The 21,195-nt window shown below is 41.3% G+C and overlaps 1 protein-coding gene across 1 annotated transcript in view; it reads right to left on the reverse strand.

Annotated features, from left to right (window-relative positions):
• The window catches only part of ALDH2 (aldehyde dehydrogenase 2 family member), a 96,132-nt gene extending 79,470 nt beyond the window's left edge, over positions 1 to 16,662 (reverse strand). Inside the window, exons 1-2 of the mRNA XM_069214831.1 lie at positions 16,459 to 16,662; positions 241 to 345 (exon numbers count right to left, since the gene is read on the reverse strand). Of these exons, the coding sequence (XP_069070932.1) occupies positions 241 to 345; positions 16,459 to 16,584 (231 nt within the window). The 5' untranslated portion in view covers positions 16,585 to 16,662. The remainder of the gene's footprint in view (positions 1 to 240; positions 346 to 16,458) is intronic.
• Between the last annotated feature and the right edge of the window lie 4,533 nt (positions 16,663 to 21,195).

Raw genomic sequence — 21,195 nt, forward strand, 5'->3', positions numbered from 1 at the left:
AAAAGTATTTGAAGTAGAAAGACAAAAATTAAAAACAAACTATGCACAGAATTACTCCTACAGGTAGCCTTTCTTATACTAACTGGAAGAATTATCCAACATGCCGATGCATTTGAAAGTATGACAGGACAGGGACAGAATCAGTACAGTCCTTTCTTGGAAGCACTCATCATCGAGAGGTCGCCATTTCTTACTGCAGAGTACCCTCTCCTGTTTAATTTCACTTACGGATCTACTTACTTTATCCCCCTCTGCAACCTGACAGATGACCTCTCCAGTGGATGGGTTGATCGTGGGGAAGGTCTTCTTGCTGACTGCATCATGCCATTCATTGTTTATAAAAAGCTGCAAAGAAAAATCGAAGTCATTGTGAAAAAAATGCGGTACAGAACATTAATGGCCCATTCGCCCAAAATTACACACATATATATATATATATATATATAAAAAAAAAATAATGTTTTAGCATGGTAGTCGGCATATCCAACTAAGTTTCTCAATTCACTAATGCCAGCATTGGGCATTATTTTTCTCATATCAAACTCATACATTTCTATAGCACAGCATTCACTGGCTGATGAGTAAAAAGCAGATTAGATACCAACATTTGCAAATATCCAAGATCAGCAGCAAGGCATACTAGATCGTACCTCCCACAACATTCAGTGCACACAAGCCATTTTATCGGCCGTTAAATGATACTACTACAAGGCAGATCAATATAGAATTACAAACTTGGTGGTGCACCCAAGAGAGAAAAGAAAAGAAAAAAAAAAAAAACACATAAAAAAATTCGAAAGGCTTCTTTATTTTCTTCCAACATCTTTCCTCTATAGCCATTAAAATGGTTACAGCCTCGGCCAACGCGCTTTGTTCGAATAGCAAACTTTTTCAGGGTGTTTCTTTTTAATAATCTTGGTTTCTTCATAAGTCAAACGAATGTGAAGAATATACATATCATGCAGTCACATATCAAGTTCACTTGCTAATATCTTCAATCTTCCTACATTAATTTTGATCCCAATTTATAATGATATTGCAGTGATTACATCCACATATTCCAGGTTAATTATACCCCAAGTTGACAACTGAATAGGCATCCCACGTTGTAACAGGCATCTCACATTTCCACTAGCAAAAAAAGTGAACTTGATGTGTGACTATATGAACCTTACTACTTCACATTCATTTGACTAACAAAGAAATAAAGATTATTTCCCCATTTATCTTTAGACCACTTTGCCTCCGCATAATTTGTCTTGCAATTATTCTAGTAAATTATAAATAATAACAAATAAAAAAAAACATTAAATAATTCCCCCCTCATGAAAACAGCCTCTTAAAAATATAACAGATTTTCCTAATCTCTAGTCCTTCCCACAAGCCACCCTCATTGCCAGAACAACAACAAGAAAATAGGTAAAAGCCCCAAGGAAAGAAACATGAATTTCAACCACTGCTGAACAGAAACAGCCTCCACTTTTAGGGGACTGGGAAAACAGTTAAATATTAATTTGCTTGGCTCAATCTTCCTTTTGTCACTGGACTTTGATTAATCCCCATTATTACTTGACTCTAGGACAACAGGCATGTTATTGTGCCCTGGCTTCTAGTTTTATCATTTAGAGTTTGAGATTTCAATTGCGGCACCACTCAAGCAAATATAGAAATGTCATCTGCAGAATGTTTCAGAGGCCTCTGGTAGCTACCTCACTGGGTCTTGGGATAAATGCTTTATCATGTAAGGTTTAAAGACACTAACCCTGGTATCACCCAAGCATGTACCAAGAGGTCGCACCTGGATGTGGCAGGAGGAAAATTAGAGCAAGGTTCTGATCAGCCGCTCTGCCCTAGCACTTCCATCTTGAAGTTGACTGGAAGCCTAATTAGAGGCAAGGTCAGCATGAGATTTCCTGCTCTTGAGTTCTGGCAAACTGGACCAGCAGTGGTCAGACAGGGGCAAATCAAGTTTGAGAAACAGCAGAAGGAAACAGGAACCAGGGGATTCTCACCCAAACTACTGGCTCTGAAAAGTCACCAGAACACAGCCCAATTTTAAGTGTGATACCCTGCCCATATGAAAAGGCTGGTGGCCACAGTTCACAATGCTTCAGAGCAGACCTACACTGGCAGTGAATACACTGGTGTATTGGCAGCCTATGCAAACCTGAAAAAAAAAAAAAAAAACACACCACACCTGTTGACAGGCAAATGTTATTTCAAGGGGCCAGGGATCTATGAGCAAGTAAGGGATTTTTCTCTGGCATAATATCCTTGAGAGCAAGTTTTCTCTGGTAGTCTTTCTAAAACGTACTCCTAATGGGCCCACTTGTTCCAAGGAGCTATAATATAATGACACTGAAATTACAGAACTCGGAAGGATTGAATGCTGAGTTGGCCTTCCTGGGATTTAACTTGTGACCTGCAGATCACAACATTTAGCCCACAGCCACCTTCTCAGTATTGCCTCGTTTTTATTTTGCATGGTGGTACACGGAGAGAAACAGCCCATCCAAAAGTTTTTTGTAAAGGTTGGTTTCAGATAATGGCACATCTGTGAGCACCTTACCTGGTTTGAACCTCTGGCTCTTCTTTTAAACGCTCAAATCCTCAACTGTTCCTTCAGGTCCAATCCTCAAAGAAAACCATAAGACCTCCAACCTACATTTTTTTTTTTTTTTTTTTTTTTTAAAACGGCAGCAAGACTGTGTTGGGAACTTTCCCGTTGTCGGGATCTTTTTGCAACAGTTCCGAGAGAGAATGTCGTGGCAGAAATTTGGTTAAAAAAATAATAAATAAAAGCAACAATTCTGGCTTGATTACAGGCCTTCTGAAAATACGTTTTTCAAAAATGTGTATTAATTGTAGGTCAGTTGATGCACTACTATCCAATCATGGACCTCTGTCCTTGGAGGCTCCAGCAGTCCTCCATTTTCCTGTGATGCAAACGCTGCCTCTTGGTGCTACACTGATCACATCAATTCACTTTCCAGTGGCAATGTCACTTCCTAGAAGACATAAGGGAGCGACTTGGCAGCCTACTAGGGAAGTAATCAGGAAACAGAATTAAAACACTCATGGTAGGTACCAGGGACGAGCAGAACTCACCCAGAAACCACTGCTGTTTATATATTTGCTTCAAAACTTTGTCCATTTCTCCCGGGTGGGGTATGTCACATTTCAGGCTGTTCCTATTTTTACCCTTTTTAGCTCCACTTATTTGGACCAACTCCGTCTCTTCGTGTTTTATCTTCTGCATCTGGTAATGTGGACAGATTGCTTGGCTCTACTTCAACTTGCTGAGCTCTATCTAATCCCTCTGCATTATTCTTTCTTCCTCAGGCATTTCTTTCACTTCTTCATTTAACTATACATAGCTGAAGGTATTGCTAAGTGTTATGAGTCGCCTTTTGTTACTTCAGAGTAAAAAAAGAAATATAAAAAAAAAATTAGATGACCCGACTCTACTCCAGAATCACATACAGTCACAGACCTTCTTCCACAAGTTCTGTGAGGTTTATATGGTGAAAAGGCAACTCTCTTGTTCATTCCACCGAATCTCAACTATTTTCATCCATCTCTGACCTCCTCTCCTTCAAGCCCATCATAGCGCAAAAGGTTCACCAACCAACTGTCAGTAATAAGCAGGCCTGGTGTGCCACAGAAAAAAAGGGATGTATGCTCAAAATAAAAAACACTGCACTAAGTATTATTTGCAAGAACTCCTTTATACTGTGATCATACTTTGGCTGGAGCCTGTATGAAATGAAGCACCCCCTCACATGTGTCCTAGGTGACTCCAGTGAACCCAGATATCTGAGAGGCCTAACTAACCCACATCTAAATCTTAAAAAATTAAACGCATTCATCATGAAGCAAGTTTTCTCCAGCAAAGCATGTAAATCTGGATCTTCCCACTGAGTTACACACCATCACCTCCTTCACAATATTTAAAACCAATCTAAGGATACCCCTCCCGAGTCCAGCTAGTCCTACCAATTACCACAAGGCCCACATTAGCTTCTGAGTTCCTGCTTCTAGAACTTTGTACTGCCTGGTGCTGCTGAGTTTTTGTTATTTTTTGACAAGCTATATAATTATGTTTTCCTTATTGATCTTAATCTTCCACAATTGCCCTCCCATGCTATTTCGTTAAAAGTATGACAGACACGCCACTATTTGTTCCAAGTCTAATTTTCTCCATCTTTTTTCTCACTGAAAAGGTGCTGAGGCACCCTCTAGGAGGTCGAATTAGGGCTATATAATAATTCAATACATGCAAAACAAAATAGGTTGAAGTGTAACCAGGAGTAAATATTGGATTTAATAAACAATGGCTATTATAATCGGAGACTACTTAATTACAGTATAGTTTAATACACCATACATATCTGAGATGGGTGTTAAGGAGCAAAAACAAGTTATACAACTTGTGTACCTCCTGACAGGTGTGGGAGGTGTGCTTGTTCAAAGTCCACGCTGGGTTGGTTAGTGTGTTCAAAGAAACCCCCAACTTCGTACACAAACACACCGACCCATTCCACCACAAAATGCACGAGTGGAGACTAAGGGACTGTCAGCTGCCACAGTAAAAATGAGATCTAGGTCAGGCAGAGTATTCTCTCACAATTATACAAGCATTGGCAAAGTGTTCACTTGGTGCACCAGAGCAAATACGTAGCTGTACTATACGAGGCGTGGCAGGTTTTAATTGATCACAGTGTTCACAGCCAACTTCAAGGTAGAAGTAAAAGGTGAAATGCTGCTGTAAACGCAAAACTAGTTTAATCTGCATCTTTGGAGTGTTGTAAAGATATTTAGTACTCCGGAAGCCACAAAATGTATTTCCTTATAGCAGTTAATAATTGCCCTTGGCCAGATTGCAAAGTCTTACTGATAATGAGGCCTAGTAATAATTGTAACAATTAATTTCTGCTAGTCAGCTGGTAAAAGTACAGCTACTATCACAGTATAGGAGGGTTGTGTACATGTGGGTGTAATGAAGCAAAGAACTGCTGCTCTTCAACACTCTAGCAGAACCTCTTAGGTGCGTTTTCTTCTTTTTTGAAACATGCAAGCCTACTAATACATGTTCATTAAAAGTATTGTAATTCATTTCAGCAATTCTAAATTGGTGTGATGAATGTTGCCTAATATAGAAGGATTCATTTTCTGACAGGATACCTTTTAGCACATGCTGAAGTTCTAGCAATGTGTGTAAAAACATGAATTGAATTTATTTCTGGTTGAGCGCAGCAAACTGAATTCAGTTTAGGAAAGCGTGTAGGTGGTGCCCAAAATGAATTAAGAAGAAACACAATAAGGAAAATAGAGTTGCAAAAAATGATCTGCTAAATACCCTTAGCATTTTCATTTATGACAGTTTCACGCTTCAAATTGGTGTCACTGTTGTGCAGAGTTATAAGGTATGCCACTTCCTTTTGCAAAGAGAAAAGCAGAGGTGCACACTAGCAAGATAACAGAACCTCCACAAGCAATCCTGTTGCCAACGGCAGAGGGCATAACAGTCCAACTACAACATTTGGTCAATGAAGCAACAATATACAGCTGAGGGCTCTTCAAAGACACTAAGAATCCATGGACAAAAACTCCCCTCTCTCCTACTCAATGGACCAATGCTCATCCATCGAGACCTTCAAGGATAATATTGAAAGACTCAGACAACACATTGACTGCACACCCACTCCAGGTGGTAATCCCAGTAAAAATTGCACTTAAATGATCTACCTTCAACATCTCATTTGCAAATGTTTATGAAAGTCTTTTTCAGTTCAAGATGGTCACATCACAAGGGGGCTGCATATAATCTTCAACTGAAAGGAGTGTCTTCCACAAGGAACCTTAATAAATCTTCTCAAAGCTGGACAAATCTTGCACGTCCAGAAGCCAAACCTGGATCACAGTTACCTCATTAACTACCAGCTAATTACACACTTGCCACTTCTGATGCAAAATCAATCACTGATAAGGGGATTACACACCAGCTCAGGGAGAAGATCAAGAGCACAATTTATAGTCTGGTTTATAGCTAAGATACAGCAACCATCCATGCGGCGGATGATACTCCTCACGTAGTACAACACTTGCTACATCAGCTTTCTTGGCCTCTATGCAATCTTCTACACAATTGACCATCGAGCTCTACTTGACAATGTGCTCTCTGAAGAGGATTCAGCAGTATCATTCATTGAAGTATCATGTTGTACTTTTAGAACGGTTGCATCCATGCCCATGATCAGTACTCCTAAGATAAATCCTCTCACCGGTGATTATAAACCTTTCATTAGAGCTCAAGAGAGTCCTACTCACCATGAAGGACATAAACATCCAAAAGTACACCGTTAAACCCAGCTTCTGATGGTCTTTTCTGGCCACATCACAACCTAGCTGACAAACTAACTCCAACTATTATAGGATAGATGGTCAAGGCCTCTCTCAAGTTGACTCTAACAAGACAGCATTTGGTCCAATCACAACATAGGCATATCAGGTTCGGAAATGACTCAATGGTATGCATCTAGGCAGCCTTGCTCTGCAACTTACCAACAGCACCAAATCCCTATAAATTGACGCAACTTTTTCTTAGGGACATATTGTGCATAATATCAGGACTACCCGGCACAAACATACCAGAAAGCTGCTTAAGAACAGCTGTTCATGCACTGGTTATGCCTCATATGAATGGCAGTAATGCTTATTGTCCCCAAAACCCATCTGAAATCTCTGAAGTGAATTCTTCATGCAGAGGACTACCACCTAAAAGATCTGTAAGTAAGGTGACTAACCCCAACTGTAACCTAATTCACTGGCTCGGCTCTGCCCACATCACCTTGAAAACCTTCTGCATCACCTAAAAAGATTTCAACTGCAGGCCACCAAGGCACCTGGCAACCAAGTGTGAGGCATTCAGAGGGCACAATACACACCGAGGAAATCTCAACATTGGAATCCAGCAAGGAAAATATCAAGTACTAGGCTTTGATGCATAAGTATGCAACACCATTAGAATTTCAATTTACCAGACCCCCCTCAACTTTAAGCACAAGGCCTTACTGTTTCAAGCAGTAGGTCACTTCTTCGTAAACCTAAGCCATGGCCTAATGATCCTAGCCCGAGACACTTACACCACAGCCAGTCTTTTCAAAGTCCCTCCCCAACTTGGTTCACAGCCTGCATGTCAAACACCTAACCTTCCCTCCTTAAAGCTGCTTTGACAATCCCGCTTTAGCTTTCAGTCCCTTAAAACAAGGTTTTACCCTACTTAACTGTAAAGCGCTCTATTGCTTTGTAGCATTGTAGTAAGGAAAAAATAACAGATAGGATATCAACATTCACAGGCTTTACTACTGAGCTGTGGACGCAGAATGCAGCGTTAGAGAGTTGCGCTGTTTTTGCAGCTTTGTACTAATAAGCCTATAGCAATAAACACGTTGGCTAGCAGGCAGAGTCTCTGCCAGGAAGTAGGATGATAATCCTTAGAAATGCAAATTGGCTGCCCTAAATAAAATACATTTGAAATCGGCCCATAAGAAAAAATAAATATGACACACAAAAGGCGCAGCCACAAACAAAATAAGGTGTAACGTGAGAAAAACAGAACTAGGCAGACAACACTTGGGAAATTTTCTGAAGCCAAGTCAAGCCAAGCCTTAGAGCCCAGTCTCCATTTCGGGGTCGCGGCCTACCTCCATGGTTAGTGAGACCAACCTCGCTGCTCATTAGAGAAAGGTTGACGCAGGTAGAGCGGCAAAAATCTCCAAAATTTAAATAAATAAAAATGTGAGGAGGTAAGGAAACAATGGGTCAAACGCTAAGGCACGCATGCACAGAACACATAGTGGAAAGACCTTCCCACAGTTAAAAGTCCAATGATCAGCATCAAATATATGACTACTATAGTTTTAAACACGTGGTGTCAATAGTTTTAAGTTTGATTTCTATGAACTGTACTTGAAGTATCGAGGCCTATCAACACTTAAGCTGAAACTATCCAAGCAAGTCAACCCACCTGCTATTTTATATAGCTGATTTAAGAAGTCAGTTCCTTGATGTGAGAGTTGCAACATAGAAACTTGTGTACAGCCAAACTCAATAGTTAGCTGTAAATATTGTGTTTCCCTTATTTTACAATACCCCAGATGAAATTGGAGACTATAGTTTGAAGCTGGTTGAAGAATGATGGTGGCATGAAAAATAGTGGCTCCAAAGAGATAGAAGAAACCAGGGAGAAGGTTACTTTCTCCAGTTACCCTACAAGAGGAATTTAAAATATATTTTAGGTTTGAACAGGCCAATGTTTTCCCCCACAGCAAAGATTCACAATTACTTTGAAACCTGTTTGAAAAGATGCAGCTACTCGAGAACTAGGCATTTTGCCTCAGGTTTGCTGTATTAGGATTCAAAGCCAACAAACTGTGCTTGGAGTTTGGATTATTTTGGTTTCCACCATATTCAGTTTGCTGGACAGACTGCCTTTCAAATATTATTTTGTGATTTGTCATTTAATGGAGGTTATGTAGCTGGATAGCCACATTCTTGTCTTACAGCTCGAATACTCCTGCGCTAAAGATGTTGTATTTGTGCTCCCAAGCCAACATAGTTTGCAAATATTGGTGGGGTGAGCAGGAAACCCTGGTGACAAGTTTCAGTATTAAATGATGGGGAAGCCTGAATACTTGAACTGCAAAGAGTCAAAAAAATCTCTTGCCATGCATTGTCGCAGGAACAGTTTGCTACTGAGCATTGTCACAAAAGACAATAAAAAGAGCAAACTTGTAGTATACACATCAACTCACCCACACTTGGCAGGTATCACCCTCCTTTTACTTCTCTTCACGCGTCTAACAAACAGAATGCCTCTAATGACATTACTAGGGTCAGCTGCTTTTCAAACCTAGATCACCCTCCTAAAAATAGTTAATTTTACATTCACTGTAAAGTGATCACCTTTCAGCCTTACTTAATTTTTTTTTTTTTTTAAATCAAGAAGTTGCGAGGTACGTGGTCCACTTAGTACATGTCAAGAAGTTCGAGTTTTTTTTTTTTTTTGTTTTTTTTTGCTAAGACAAGGTGTTTACTGATGTGGAATTTTAAAAGTATTGTTTAGTGCAACTCTAATAAAGGCAGCCATCTACATTCTCAATGCAGAATCATGATACAGAGCTCTGCCGAGTCTTTTTTTTTTTATCTGGCATCACACACTTGAATAGCTTGCTTAGCTCTGGAAATGTACATTTTTTTAATCAGTCTAAAGGATGGTTGTGTATTATCCCACAATTTCAACGTCTACACTTTGCATAACTCATGTTTTCGTTTTGTCGGGCTCTCGGATGATGTCCTGTGCATGAAAACAAATTCAGGTTCTGCCATTTAAAATAAAAAAATATCTTACAGGCCAAGTGACAGAATGCTTCTGAAACTTACTTGTCTGTAAAAATAAGTCCATTTGTCCCAGTTAGTGTTGTGGAGCGAACTGACAGATTACTGCAGTGTTCTCTTTAAGTCGAAGTTCTTTCGAAAAGGACCCTCCAAGATTATGCCGAACCTCATATTATTAGTTTATTTGGATTCTAGCAAATGCAAATACAACATTTCTAGAAATGTACAATACAGGGGATGAAAGAAGACGAGAAAAGTTAGATCCAGGGCCAAAATGTGCTGCAAGTTTTTGCAAAAACGTGCATGTTCAATGGTATTCAGCAATTCATCTTCAAATCTCTTCTTAGACTGGCAAAGGTTATAAATGTTCTCCTTATAACGGCTGGAGTGAAACTTTTTTTCCCACAGTATATGGCAAAATGTGGGGGTGTAGAAAAGGAAGTTTCTTCATGGGGGAAACATTTTCCCCCAGCAGAAAAAGTTCACAAGTGAATCTGAAATCACTCTCAGCAGATTTTTCACATGAGCCAACTTCACACGTTTAGCTGCTAAAACGAAAGTCAAGTTCACAAATTTTTGTGCTTAATTTGAGCCGGTGGTGTCCAGTGCTCGGCACTGGTACTTAATTGTCAATGGCAAAACTTATGACAGTCTGCCACATAGTGGTGCTGTTTGGCTAATTTAGAGATAAGCACAACTACAGTTGTTTCTCAACTTAATATACATTAAAAATTACTAATACTTGCCGCCCAAGCCAATCTAATAGCTTTGGGGACCTGAAATAGTCTGAATTGTAACACCTGTAGGATGGGATAGTTAGTTGATGTGCTGGTACTGTTACTGCCAGCACAATTGGTAGTGCAAGCTGCAGGGGTCTTATGGCACTTATTTTAGTACAACTTGAGTATTGGCTAGCAGTAGGATTTCCTGGCTTACTTCTGTAAACTTTTCTGAATTCCTGAAAATCACAAGACTGCTCCAACGAAGGTCATGGACCTTCAAGTGACCTTTTGGGGCCATCTTTAAGAACAGGGCTCATAATTTATTTTCATGTTGCACAAAACGATTTTAAACTGTTTTTTTATTTGTATTTCATTTTTTAATAAACATGTTTGATATGTTCAATGTCTTGGACAAGTGATATTTATGGTTCCACAATAGGTTAGTATTTTTGTTTTTTTCTTAAGTTGTCGATGGTTATTTGCTTTCAAATAAAATGGGCACAATCACCAATCACGCTTTCATGCTTCTGCATGTATTCGCACATAATCCGGGAGCATTCTGGACACATTATATATATATATATATATTACCTAGTGGCGCTCGGCACTAGGTAGTTATACTTAGGACCTTGTTTTTATAGAAAGAGTGTTTTTTGTTTTGCTAATAACTTTGGTGCCATTTGATGAATCTTCGTGCACGAAAATACGGTGCTCACTTTAGCTACTGTCTGGAAAGTTTCAGGGTGATCAGTCAATTGGAAGCTGAGGAAAAGGGGTGGGATCCCAAAACGTGTTTTCCTTATTCATTGTTCAACAGGGATTTTGAACAGTGATTGCACCAAAACTACTGGACAGAATTACAACAAATTTAGCAGAAGAGTAGCTCTTGGTCCCGAAAGTCTTTTGTTGTAAACCCGCTCAGTAGTTTTTGAGAAATAAAAGGAAATACAAATTTGAAGATTATAGTGTCACAAAGGATTCGCAACTCCTTCCGATCTGCTGCTGAGACCTGACAGCCATGTCCCAGAAAAACAAAAATTTAAGAAAAAATACAAAAAGGGGCCATGGTACGAACACCATGACCCCTTAGCACCCTCCACCCAGGGTTAAAAATATATATATATATATATATATAATTTTTTTTTTTTAATTGTCCTCAATTCGAGGGGGGATCTGGCGATTTTTTTTCTTTTTTTTTTTCTTTTTTAACATAATATGAAATATGGGCTCCCACAGTTCTTTTTGAAACCCCTGGGTGGGTCAAGTTCATTTGTTCAGAAATGACTAGACACTAGAGGCCAACACACAGCCCCCAAAGCCCAGCATCCACACCTTTATTGCACCAAGCAATTGAGTTGGAAATGCTTACAGGAGTGAGGCCTTTTTCAGGCTTTACATCTCTTAGAGCAGTTTTCTGGCCTGCCGTGACTGAGAGACCCTCTTCTTAAGGTCTTAAGCTCTCACCTCCAAGTATGGCTGACAACAATACAGCCATTCCCCTAGGGTCTATGCAGAAGATGTTTAATTAGCAGGCCCATATAATATCTAGGCTCCCACCCTCAGGTATAAGACGTTCACACTTTACAAAAACTTCTCAGTGTCAGAAAGGTACCCAATTACCTCACAGCCGACCTTACCTTGCCATACCATTTAATTGCGTATGCTCAGTCACTTTGTGAGGCCTAACTACCTATGGGGCCTCCATCTAGCCAGGGGGATCAAATGTTGACGTTACCTACCATGATGCGACCCTGCTTTGGAGGCACGCCAGATACCAGTCTATGGTCGTGAATGAGCACATGGACCCTCCTCAGAATCAGCAAGCAGACCTCCTGACTGCTCAATGTCCAGTCCTAAGCAGGTCAAATTCAAGGATAAGATGTACTCTGTGGGGGAGTAGCCTCATCATGGCTAAGACATGCTATGTGCTGGAATGCCTTCCATCCATGCAAACTCGTTACCTCTACTTTCAACACAAAAAAATGGTAAGGCAGTGTTTTGGCAAATCTGTACTTAAAACCTAGAATTTCCATTTGACCCTGGAACTCTGCCAAGATTTGAAATAACCAACTATTTGCCTTTCACTGTGAAGCAGAGGAGACATGGCAAGATCTACAAACATCGAGGGCTTGCCGTGGGTCCATTTTAGCGTGTTGCTTAGGCACACTTATTTTAGCTTTGGGCCTGCGACCTGTGCCCTTTTACCAGTTATTTTTCATTTATTCCTTTTAGTATTTTAGCAGTGATTTTATTTATTTTTTAAATCAGTTGCCTTTCCACACAGGATTGTTATTAGTTGCTTCTGCACAACATTCTTATCTTGTGCTCTGCTGAAGGCTGTATATGATAATCTACCAATTAAATGTGAGTTTTATCAGACTGTCCACAAGATTCATCATGCTGACAGGCAATAACTGGATCCAATGGAATTTAATAGAGTTACTAGATGAAGGTGATTTTACGATTTTCCTCTCTACCTGTACAACTGGGGGGGGGGGGGGGGGGGGGCTTTACCTTCTGTTTTTAACACCCATTCTGTCACATATTCTGCTTGCCTCCAGCACAAGGCCCATCAATCAATCAGGGAACCCCAACTTTTCCACAGCACACTCTGACAAACGGATTCTCTTCATGCTGCCTCAAGGTGTAAAGTACAACCTGGCAAGGTGAACGACTGAATGAAATGCAGTCATGGCTCTTCAGAGGGCAACACACCAGTTTTGTAGTAACCAGCACGGGTAAGGGACAAAGCAAATACAGCAAAGTAATAAAACAATTACCGGCCAAGCCAATTGGTATAACCTTGGAAATCATACAAATATACCTAGAGGTGACATGCTTGTGACTGCACACAAAAAATAAAAATAAACACAACTCGCAAATAAATCACAAAACATGCAAGGAAAGCTGAAAGTTGACTACTTTCAAGTGAAAGAATGGTATACAGGGCACATGCTATGAATGTTAGCCTGTATGGTTGTCTGGGCGACTGAGCTTTCTAGAGACATGATGAGGTGCTATGACATCAAGTCCCATGGTGTGCTGCACTTTATGATTAGGAGATATTTTGAAATACTAGGGTCTTGATTGCCTGCCTTGGGGTGAAGCAAACCACTGGAGATAGGGTGTGCTACTACGACCTGCAGTGACAAGTAGACTTTAAGGGCATGCTGTGGCACAATGCCATGGAGATAGTTGCTGCCAACACTACGGCACCCTGCGCTATTCTTGAGAACTCTACTGTGTCTAGGGTTAGGACGAGAGGGTTAAGTGCTTCATATCCCTTGTTGAATCATGGGAGAGCCAGGAGGCGGAGGCAAGGTTTGGGGTTGTCTGGGATGGTTTTAAGCTGCAAGCACCAAGCAAGAGACATGTAACCTGCTGAGGCATGTCAAATAAATCCATCAACTTCATGTGCTGGAACTAGGGGCCATATGTACGAAAGCTTTTTCCCCATAGACACAGAATGGGTAAAATCCTTTGGTACATCTGGCCCTAGGTGTGTAAAACCCTATACTCTTTTCTGGGAAATGTAGCACTTGGAATGATGAATTTCCCTGGCCAGACCTGTGAATACTGCAGGCTCTGTACTGCTATTTTTTTTGTTTGTTTGTCTTTTTTTAACATACCATCCTGTCCTCCAGAACTCAAAGCACAACTCCCAGAGATCTTCCTGCAGCTTTTACTGACTAAGTTTTGGCCATCTAACACGTATGGGAAAGCAGCCAACTTCTAACATTTAACAAGCAGGCAACCAGTCAACAGTAGGCATGACAAGAAGCAACAGCAGAAAACAGCCGTGGTGCCTCCTTTATGACAGGGATGCGTCACCCACGCTGCTACCAGTGCAGCAAAAATGAAAAATAAAACAGCAATAAAACCATTTTATTACAGTTTTAGTTTTCAGTGCTGTCAGCCAGCCAGGCAAAGTTTTGGGGCAGACCATCACTGATGACTGCCGGCAGGGTAGTAGAAGTGGTGGACACTCAAGTTTGAAGTGTGCATGTCACTTTGGCTGGCTCTCTTGCGATGGCCAGTCTGGCATGCGCACTTTAATCCTCTCCACCCAGCTGTCTTAGACAGCTGGGTTGGAGAGCAGGTACAGACCTCCAGGGCCTGAAGAAGTGTTGAGCTAGCATGCTCCAGCCACTCCTGGTGCTTTTCTCATGCTGCCTGATCAGCATGAGTGCAGCACCAGGATTGGTAGGTGGAGGAGTTGGCTCAGAGACCCCCCTTGCTGCCAGACTGCAGGTCAGAGAGAAGCTGAGTAGGTAATTTTTTTTTTTTTTTAAATGTAATTTACTGTGCTGTTTTATTTTGTTTTACACACTGCTTGGCAGCGTGAGAAATTCACATTGCCTTCACCCTTAACTCCAGAACTCAATTGTGATCCGTTAACGGACCACGTTTTGGGGGTTTGGTCTAAGGGCATTTCTGATTGATCTCCACCACTTTAAACGGGAAGCAGCTGCTACTGCTCTTGAAGCCCTAGTACAAAAGACAAATGCACACACGAGCTTAGAAATAATTCAGTGTTGTATGGTATTAAAAAAAAAAAAAAAAAAAAAAAAAAAGATAATCCGAGTTCTATTAAGTTATTGTAGCAAGTCAGCCTGCATAAAGGCAAATATCTCTACTAAGGCACGAGTTAGGTTTTGGACAGCGTTTACAATAACACCACGAGAATATTTACCGTCGACAGAATTATACATTGTAGGCGCATAGGTATCTTATGGGCAGCACCTTCAGGACGGTTAGGTTTGGCGGGAGCCGCTGCCGGTTTAGGAAAAATACGTTTCTGAGCAGCAAGGGAAAAAACGTAATAAAACGATGCGTTTGGCCTACTGTATTTGGGAGCTATGTAATGCCAGCTCAGTCATGTTCATCAACAAAGACAAGTTAGTCACAAGACCAGACCACGCGCCAAACCACCACCATCATCACACCCAATCATTGAATCCATATAGAACATACAACCACAGATTTGCAACGAAACACACTGATCCGTCCACAATCGCACCGACCGGTTTACTACTAGAAAAGCATGCAAATGTACATTGTCATGCTAGGTAACATATATAAGTAAATCACGAGTTTCAACGCTGATGCAGGCAGGTCTTGACTACAATAATGCTTCTTTGTCAACAAACAAGACTGACAGGCACACTGAGAAGGGTGACCAGATTTTCAGGACAAAAAAAAAAAAAAACGGACGGACACAGATATAGGACTAAACGCCCTCTTAAGTATTAGGATATTTATATATTATTTTCTTTCCTCCCCTTTCTGTGAAGAGCTCCAGGTTCCATCTGCTGGTGGGCCCGGCTTGAACTACGGGCTCTACAACCCTGATTCACACCTTACTAAATCCTGCCGTGCTGCTTCAATGAGGCGAGGCAGCACAGCAGGAGAGTTTCAACCGGTAAACTTCTGTCCCCAGTTTCTGGGAGAGCAGGTTGAAATGTGAGCCTGCACAACAATGTGATGAATGTGCAGGTTCAACTGACCCTTAAAAACTGGGACAATTATACTGTTTTAAAATAAAATGTCGGGGCGGCGGAACAGACCTTCAAAATCCGGGACTGTCCAGGCAAATGCGGGACGTCTGGTCACCCTAGCACGGAGTATTAATCTGCATGTTCTAAGTACCGCGTCAAAAGCTGCAATTCTCTATATACTAACAAGCTAGTCTCTAGGCGAACTTCAAAACGGACAACAGGTGTTTACTGATAGACTATCGCGTCATTAAAAGAGAAAAAAACAGCATCGAGTGAAAAAAAAAAAACTTTAAAAGGCAAAGCCACATCGTGCAAAGATAGGAAGGGTGTCGTGTAGAAACCAGAGGGGACAGGAGGGCCACTGAAGCTCACAGAAAAACCAATTCGCCCGGGTGTGTTTGCCAAGGGCTTGGTGCAGCAGCTCCCAGCACAGGGTGGGGGAGGTGGTGCAGTTACAGGCAGCACTTATGAAAGGGACTCCCCTCGAGAGGCCCCCAAACAGCCCAGAGAAGTCCCAGAACTGTGAGCGGCCATGTCCACCGCCCAGCACCGCGCACACGGGCTCCGGCCCCCTGCACCAAGGGTGCCACAAACGCCCCCGCGAGGCAGTTAGGGGGGGGGGGGGGGGGGGGGGGCAAACATTCAGGGGGCTCACAACCCTTCAGTGGGGTCCCATTCAGCCCTGGCCAACGGATATCTGGGATCGGAGACTAGGGGCCCCTGTCCACATTCTGCGGGGGCGGGGGGAGCATCATTGTGCGACCCTGCACCTCTCATAACACGTGGGCGCCGCCCCTGACACGACCTGCAGGCGCCCTGGACCTACAGCTCAGTCTCACCTTGTTGTACTGGATGTCCGGCTCCGGGTTTGGCACAGGGATAGCCGCTGCAGCCGACAAGCTGCGGACCGGGTGAGGCAGAGGGGAGAGCCTGGAGCGGAGCCCAGCGAGGCCTGCGCGGATCATGGTCGCACCGGGAGGTCCGTCTGGGCTGCTTGCTACAGGTCGGAGTCCGGACGGAGGATAAAATCACGAGAAACGTCAAGTACACTGGGCGGGGCAGCTGCCATTCAAGAGGCGGGGCGGGGCAAATGAACTTGTAAGCCAATAGGAGAGCACAGACGGAATCAGCAGCCTGCGCATACGTGATGTCCAGTCGAGCAGACCCTGAAAACTTCAAGGAGTTTATGCGAGATAAATTCATGCACAGGGGGGCATAATTAACAGTAGTAGATTTGTTTCTTTTTTATTTGCCAGGCACCTTTGGTTCAAAGCAAAAGATACCTGCACACGTTTGAGGTTCCCCTCGAGAATGCTGGATAAGTAATTAAGAGTACAAGGGGATCTGGGGTGTAGGGAAGAGGCGCAGCTACATAGTTTTCATTATGAATATGTGTTTTATTTTATAAACTTCGTTCTGTCCCAGCTTACGTCTGGGAAGCAATACAACTATTGCGTTTCGGATAGCTCTGGTGGTAAGTGGTACCCGGTCTTCCCCCTGGGCTTTTCTACTATTGTGCAATAAATATTTCAAAAGCTTTTGGTTTCTACATTTCCCGTCTCCATTCGCGTCACCCTAAAAAAATCTGGCGTCGATTTGAGGAAAGACTTGTGTAATATTGTAACCTACCAAGACTTCGAACATGCCAACGATTTACTCCTTACATTAGGACATATCGTTTTTCACTACAGTACTTTATTGAATTTGCACCTTTCACATTTTCAGGCAACGTTTCATAGAGACATTTCCCTACTTTCAGCTGTACTACAAGCTTGGTCCTAGCAGGGGGGCCTGGGGGCCCAGGCCTACCCAAACATGACCTCTGACCCACCGAGTCACGCTGAAGAAGCCACGGAGAAGGCACGTTCACTGCTTTCTCCATGTCCACATCAAAATGTTGTTATGTTTTTTCACTGTCTTAAATTATGAGTCTGGAGTCATTAAGTATTCTCTAGTACACATTTTAAAGCACATTGGACCAGATGTATCCAGTGGCGTAGCGTGGGAGGTGCAGGGGTGTAGTAATCGCGCATCCAATAAAATTAGGAGAATTATCTCTTTGAAGAAAGTAGAAGTTTATTCAATGACAAGATCCACGACCTTCTTCTTCCAGCACACCAGTCAGTAGTCAAATCAAACCCAAACATTCTCTCATGACCTAGTCAGAATTCTATACTCTACATTCCTTAAAGCAACAAACATTAAATAACACTTATGCCCCTACTTACATAAGAAATTCACTTCCACATATTACACATCCCCCTTTCCATAAATCAAATAAGAAATTGAAGCAATAACATAAAATATATATACAAATATACAATAAAAATGCACACAAAATACATTGACTCTAAAATTGATAAAGGAAAATCAAACAGAGGAAATATACATATTTACAAATCATTAATAATATACAAAGTCCCTTGAATAAGTAGGAGCAGATCTCATTCTAGAACTACTCCTGATTGAAGCATCTCCACCACCTGTAGACTGGAAATTAGATGGCGGAGAAGGAACAACTATATTGTCACTGCTCCCCGTATTGTCACTGCTCCCCATACCATCTCCTTGATTCAAATTATCATGCAACTCCCTACTGCGGCCCGCACATGTATGAGCATCTAAATCAAACCAATCCTGTCTTACCTTGCTACCATGTGCCTTCACCCTTTCAAAAATGATGCCAGCTTGCTTATGAGTAATTTTGACTAAAACATTACAATTCCACCACCCCCTATCTTGCAATAGAACTGCTGTCCTGTTCATCCTTACAACTTTTACAGGTTCAGAGAATTTAGACTGCCCCTTACTAACCCTATGCGGTTTTTTGATAAGGACCCAATCTCCCACACACAACGTTCCCTCCTTAACACGCATCCTGGAATCATAGTTTTTCTTATAACAATCTTGTTTTTCACGGACATGTTCTCTGAGACTTTGTAAGTCTACTTTTTGATAACGTTCCACTTTATCCAATAACCAATTTGGACTAATGGCCGTAATAGGTTTCCTACCTCTCAACAAAATGAAAGGAGCAACATCTGTTGTACTCTGTGGTGTAATATTATAATTCCACACCTTGAACTGTAAGTAATCTCTGACATCAAGGTTATTAGCAATTGCAGTTTGAACACCATCCTTAATTAATCTATTTGCCCTTTCAACTAAACCATTGGAAGAGGGACTATATAAAGGTACCCTTATGTGTTTTACATCATTTTTAACCAGAAAACTGGTGAACAACTCAGAAATAAAATGGGAGCCATTATCCGTCACAATCTCCTTAACTCTCCCCTCTATGTAAAACAGATGTTTCAAAAATGTTATGACAGACGCAGAATCAGCAGACTTAACAAAAGAAAAGTACAACCATTTTGAAAAATAATCAATAGCCACAATCAAAAACTTTTCATCACAACCCGGCATGTTAATAGGGCCCGAAAAATCGAACCCAATTTTTTCCCAAGCATTGTTGGGCCAAGTAACCGGACATAAAGGAACCGTAGAAGTCTTCCAATGCTTGTCTGAACACAAGCATTCCGTGCAAGAATCAACAAATCTTCTAACTTGCCCATCAATACCTGGCCACCAATAGATTTGTTTTATTTTCTTAGACGTTGCCGAAATACCTAAATGTCCCTCATGTGCCAGAGCAATAATTTTTGGACGTAAAACACTGGGAGGAACAAACAAATCTTGTCGAACCAAGATATCATTAACAATCGACATTTCTGAAGCCACCTGATGAAAACATCTCAACTCCATTGACATAGATCTTTCATTGGGCCAACCATCAATTAAAAATTTCTTCACTTGAGTCATACACTCATCTTTGTCACAATTCTCAACCCATTCTTTCTCAGAAATCCGAAATTGTTCATTTACATCTCCAATGGTAAACACGTACTCCAATCCTTCCCATTTTTTATCCTTGACATCCACCACCTCATCACATTCAACAGGTAGGCGTGACAAACAGTCCGCTCTAACATTTTTCCCACCGGGAATGTATTTTATGTCAAAGTTGTATTCCTGTAACCTAGCCAACAATCTAATCAGTCTAGATGAAGCTTTATTCGAACAACTATCTCCCAACATGTATATTAAGGGTTTATGATCCGTATGCAATTCAAATTTGTTCCCCCAAATGTACATTTTAAATTTTTCAGAGGCCCAAGAGCACGCTAATGCTTCCCTTTCAATCGTACTATAGTTTTTCTCAGTCACATTCAAGGTACGTGAGGCAAATGCAGTGGTACGTTCCTGACCATTAACCATTTGACTGAGGACTGCCCCTAAACCTCTTCCACTGGCATCAACTGTAATTATGCACTTCGCCCCATATATAAATGGCTTAATTGCAGAAGCAGACGTGATTAATTTTTTTACAGCCACAAACGCCTCCTGACAATCCTTGGACCATATGAATTTCTCATTTTTTTTCAAGAGATTCCTTAACGGCTGCACAACTACTGCATAACCTTGCACAAAACGTGCATAGTACTCACTCAAGCCTAAAAACACCCTAAGGGAATCTTTGTCACCCGGAACTGCCGCTTCATGTATACCTTTTAACAAAGATTCTTTGGGTCTGATACCATCACCTGAAATGTTGTGTCCTAAATAATTAACCTGTTGTGCTAAAAATTTTCATTTTTCAAAATTTACTGTCATACTCCACGCACCCAATCTACCTAAGACCTCTTCTAAAACTACAATGTGTTCATCTAGGCTTTCCGTGTGAACTAAAATATCATCTTGGAAAGTTTGTACACCCCCAAGATCTCCAAACATTTGATCCATCAATCGTTGAAAAACGCTGGCAGCAGACGCCAAGCCAAATGGCATGCGCCTGTACATATATACACCAAAAGGTGTCACAAACGTAGTCAAATGTTGTGAATTTTTAGCCAATGGAATCTGATGGTACGCTGAGCGTAAATCAATTGTAGAAAAATATTTACTACCACCTAATCTGGCCAGCATTTCATGAATACGTGGGAGGGGATGACAATTAACAAGGATATTTCTATTAAGAACTCTTAGATCAGCACACAGGCGTATATCCCCGTTACCTTTTCGTGCGACAACTGCCGCAGAAACCCATTCTGATGCTTCCACATGTTTAATAATGCCTTGATTACACATATCATTAAGTAATTTCTTCAGATCATCTCTGGCTGACAAAGGAACAGGTCTTACTTTTTGTATCACTGGAACCGCATTACTCTTGAGTACAATCTCATGTTCAAAAATTTTAATAACTCTTATCTTGCTAGAAAACACTTGAGGAAATTTATCTTGTAGCATCTTAGTGAAATTGTCACATATGTTTTTTTCTTGAATCATTAAAATGGGCATGTCACCTAAAGTGACTGGCTCCTCATGACCTGGTCGTAACATAATGCCCAACTTAGCTTGGTCCTGCCAACCTAAAATATCCAGTCCGTTAACAGCTACATACATTTTAGTAAAAATGTTCCTCCCCTTAAACAAAACACTATCCTCAAAGTATCCCCTCATGATTATGTCAAACTACCCAAAAGCCTTGGGATTAATAGTTGTAGATTTCAGTA

The sequence above is a fragment of the Pleurodeles waltl genome, chromosome 11, assembly GCF_031143425.1.
Source record: "Pleurodeles waltl isolate 20211129_DDA chromosome 11, aPleWal1.hap1.20221129, whole genome shotgun sequence".
NCBI lineage: Eukaryota > Metazoa > Chordata > Amphibia > Caudata > Salamandridae > Pleurodeles > Pleurodeles waltl.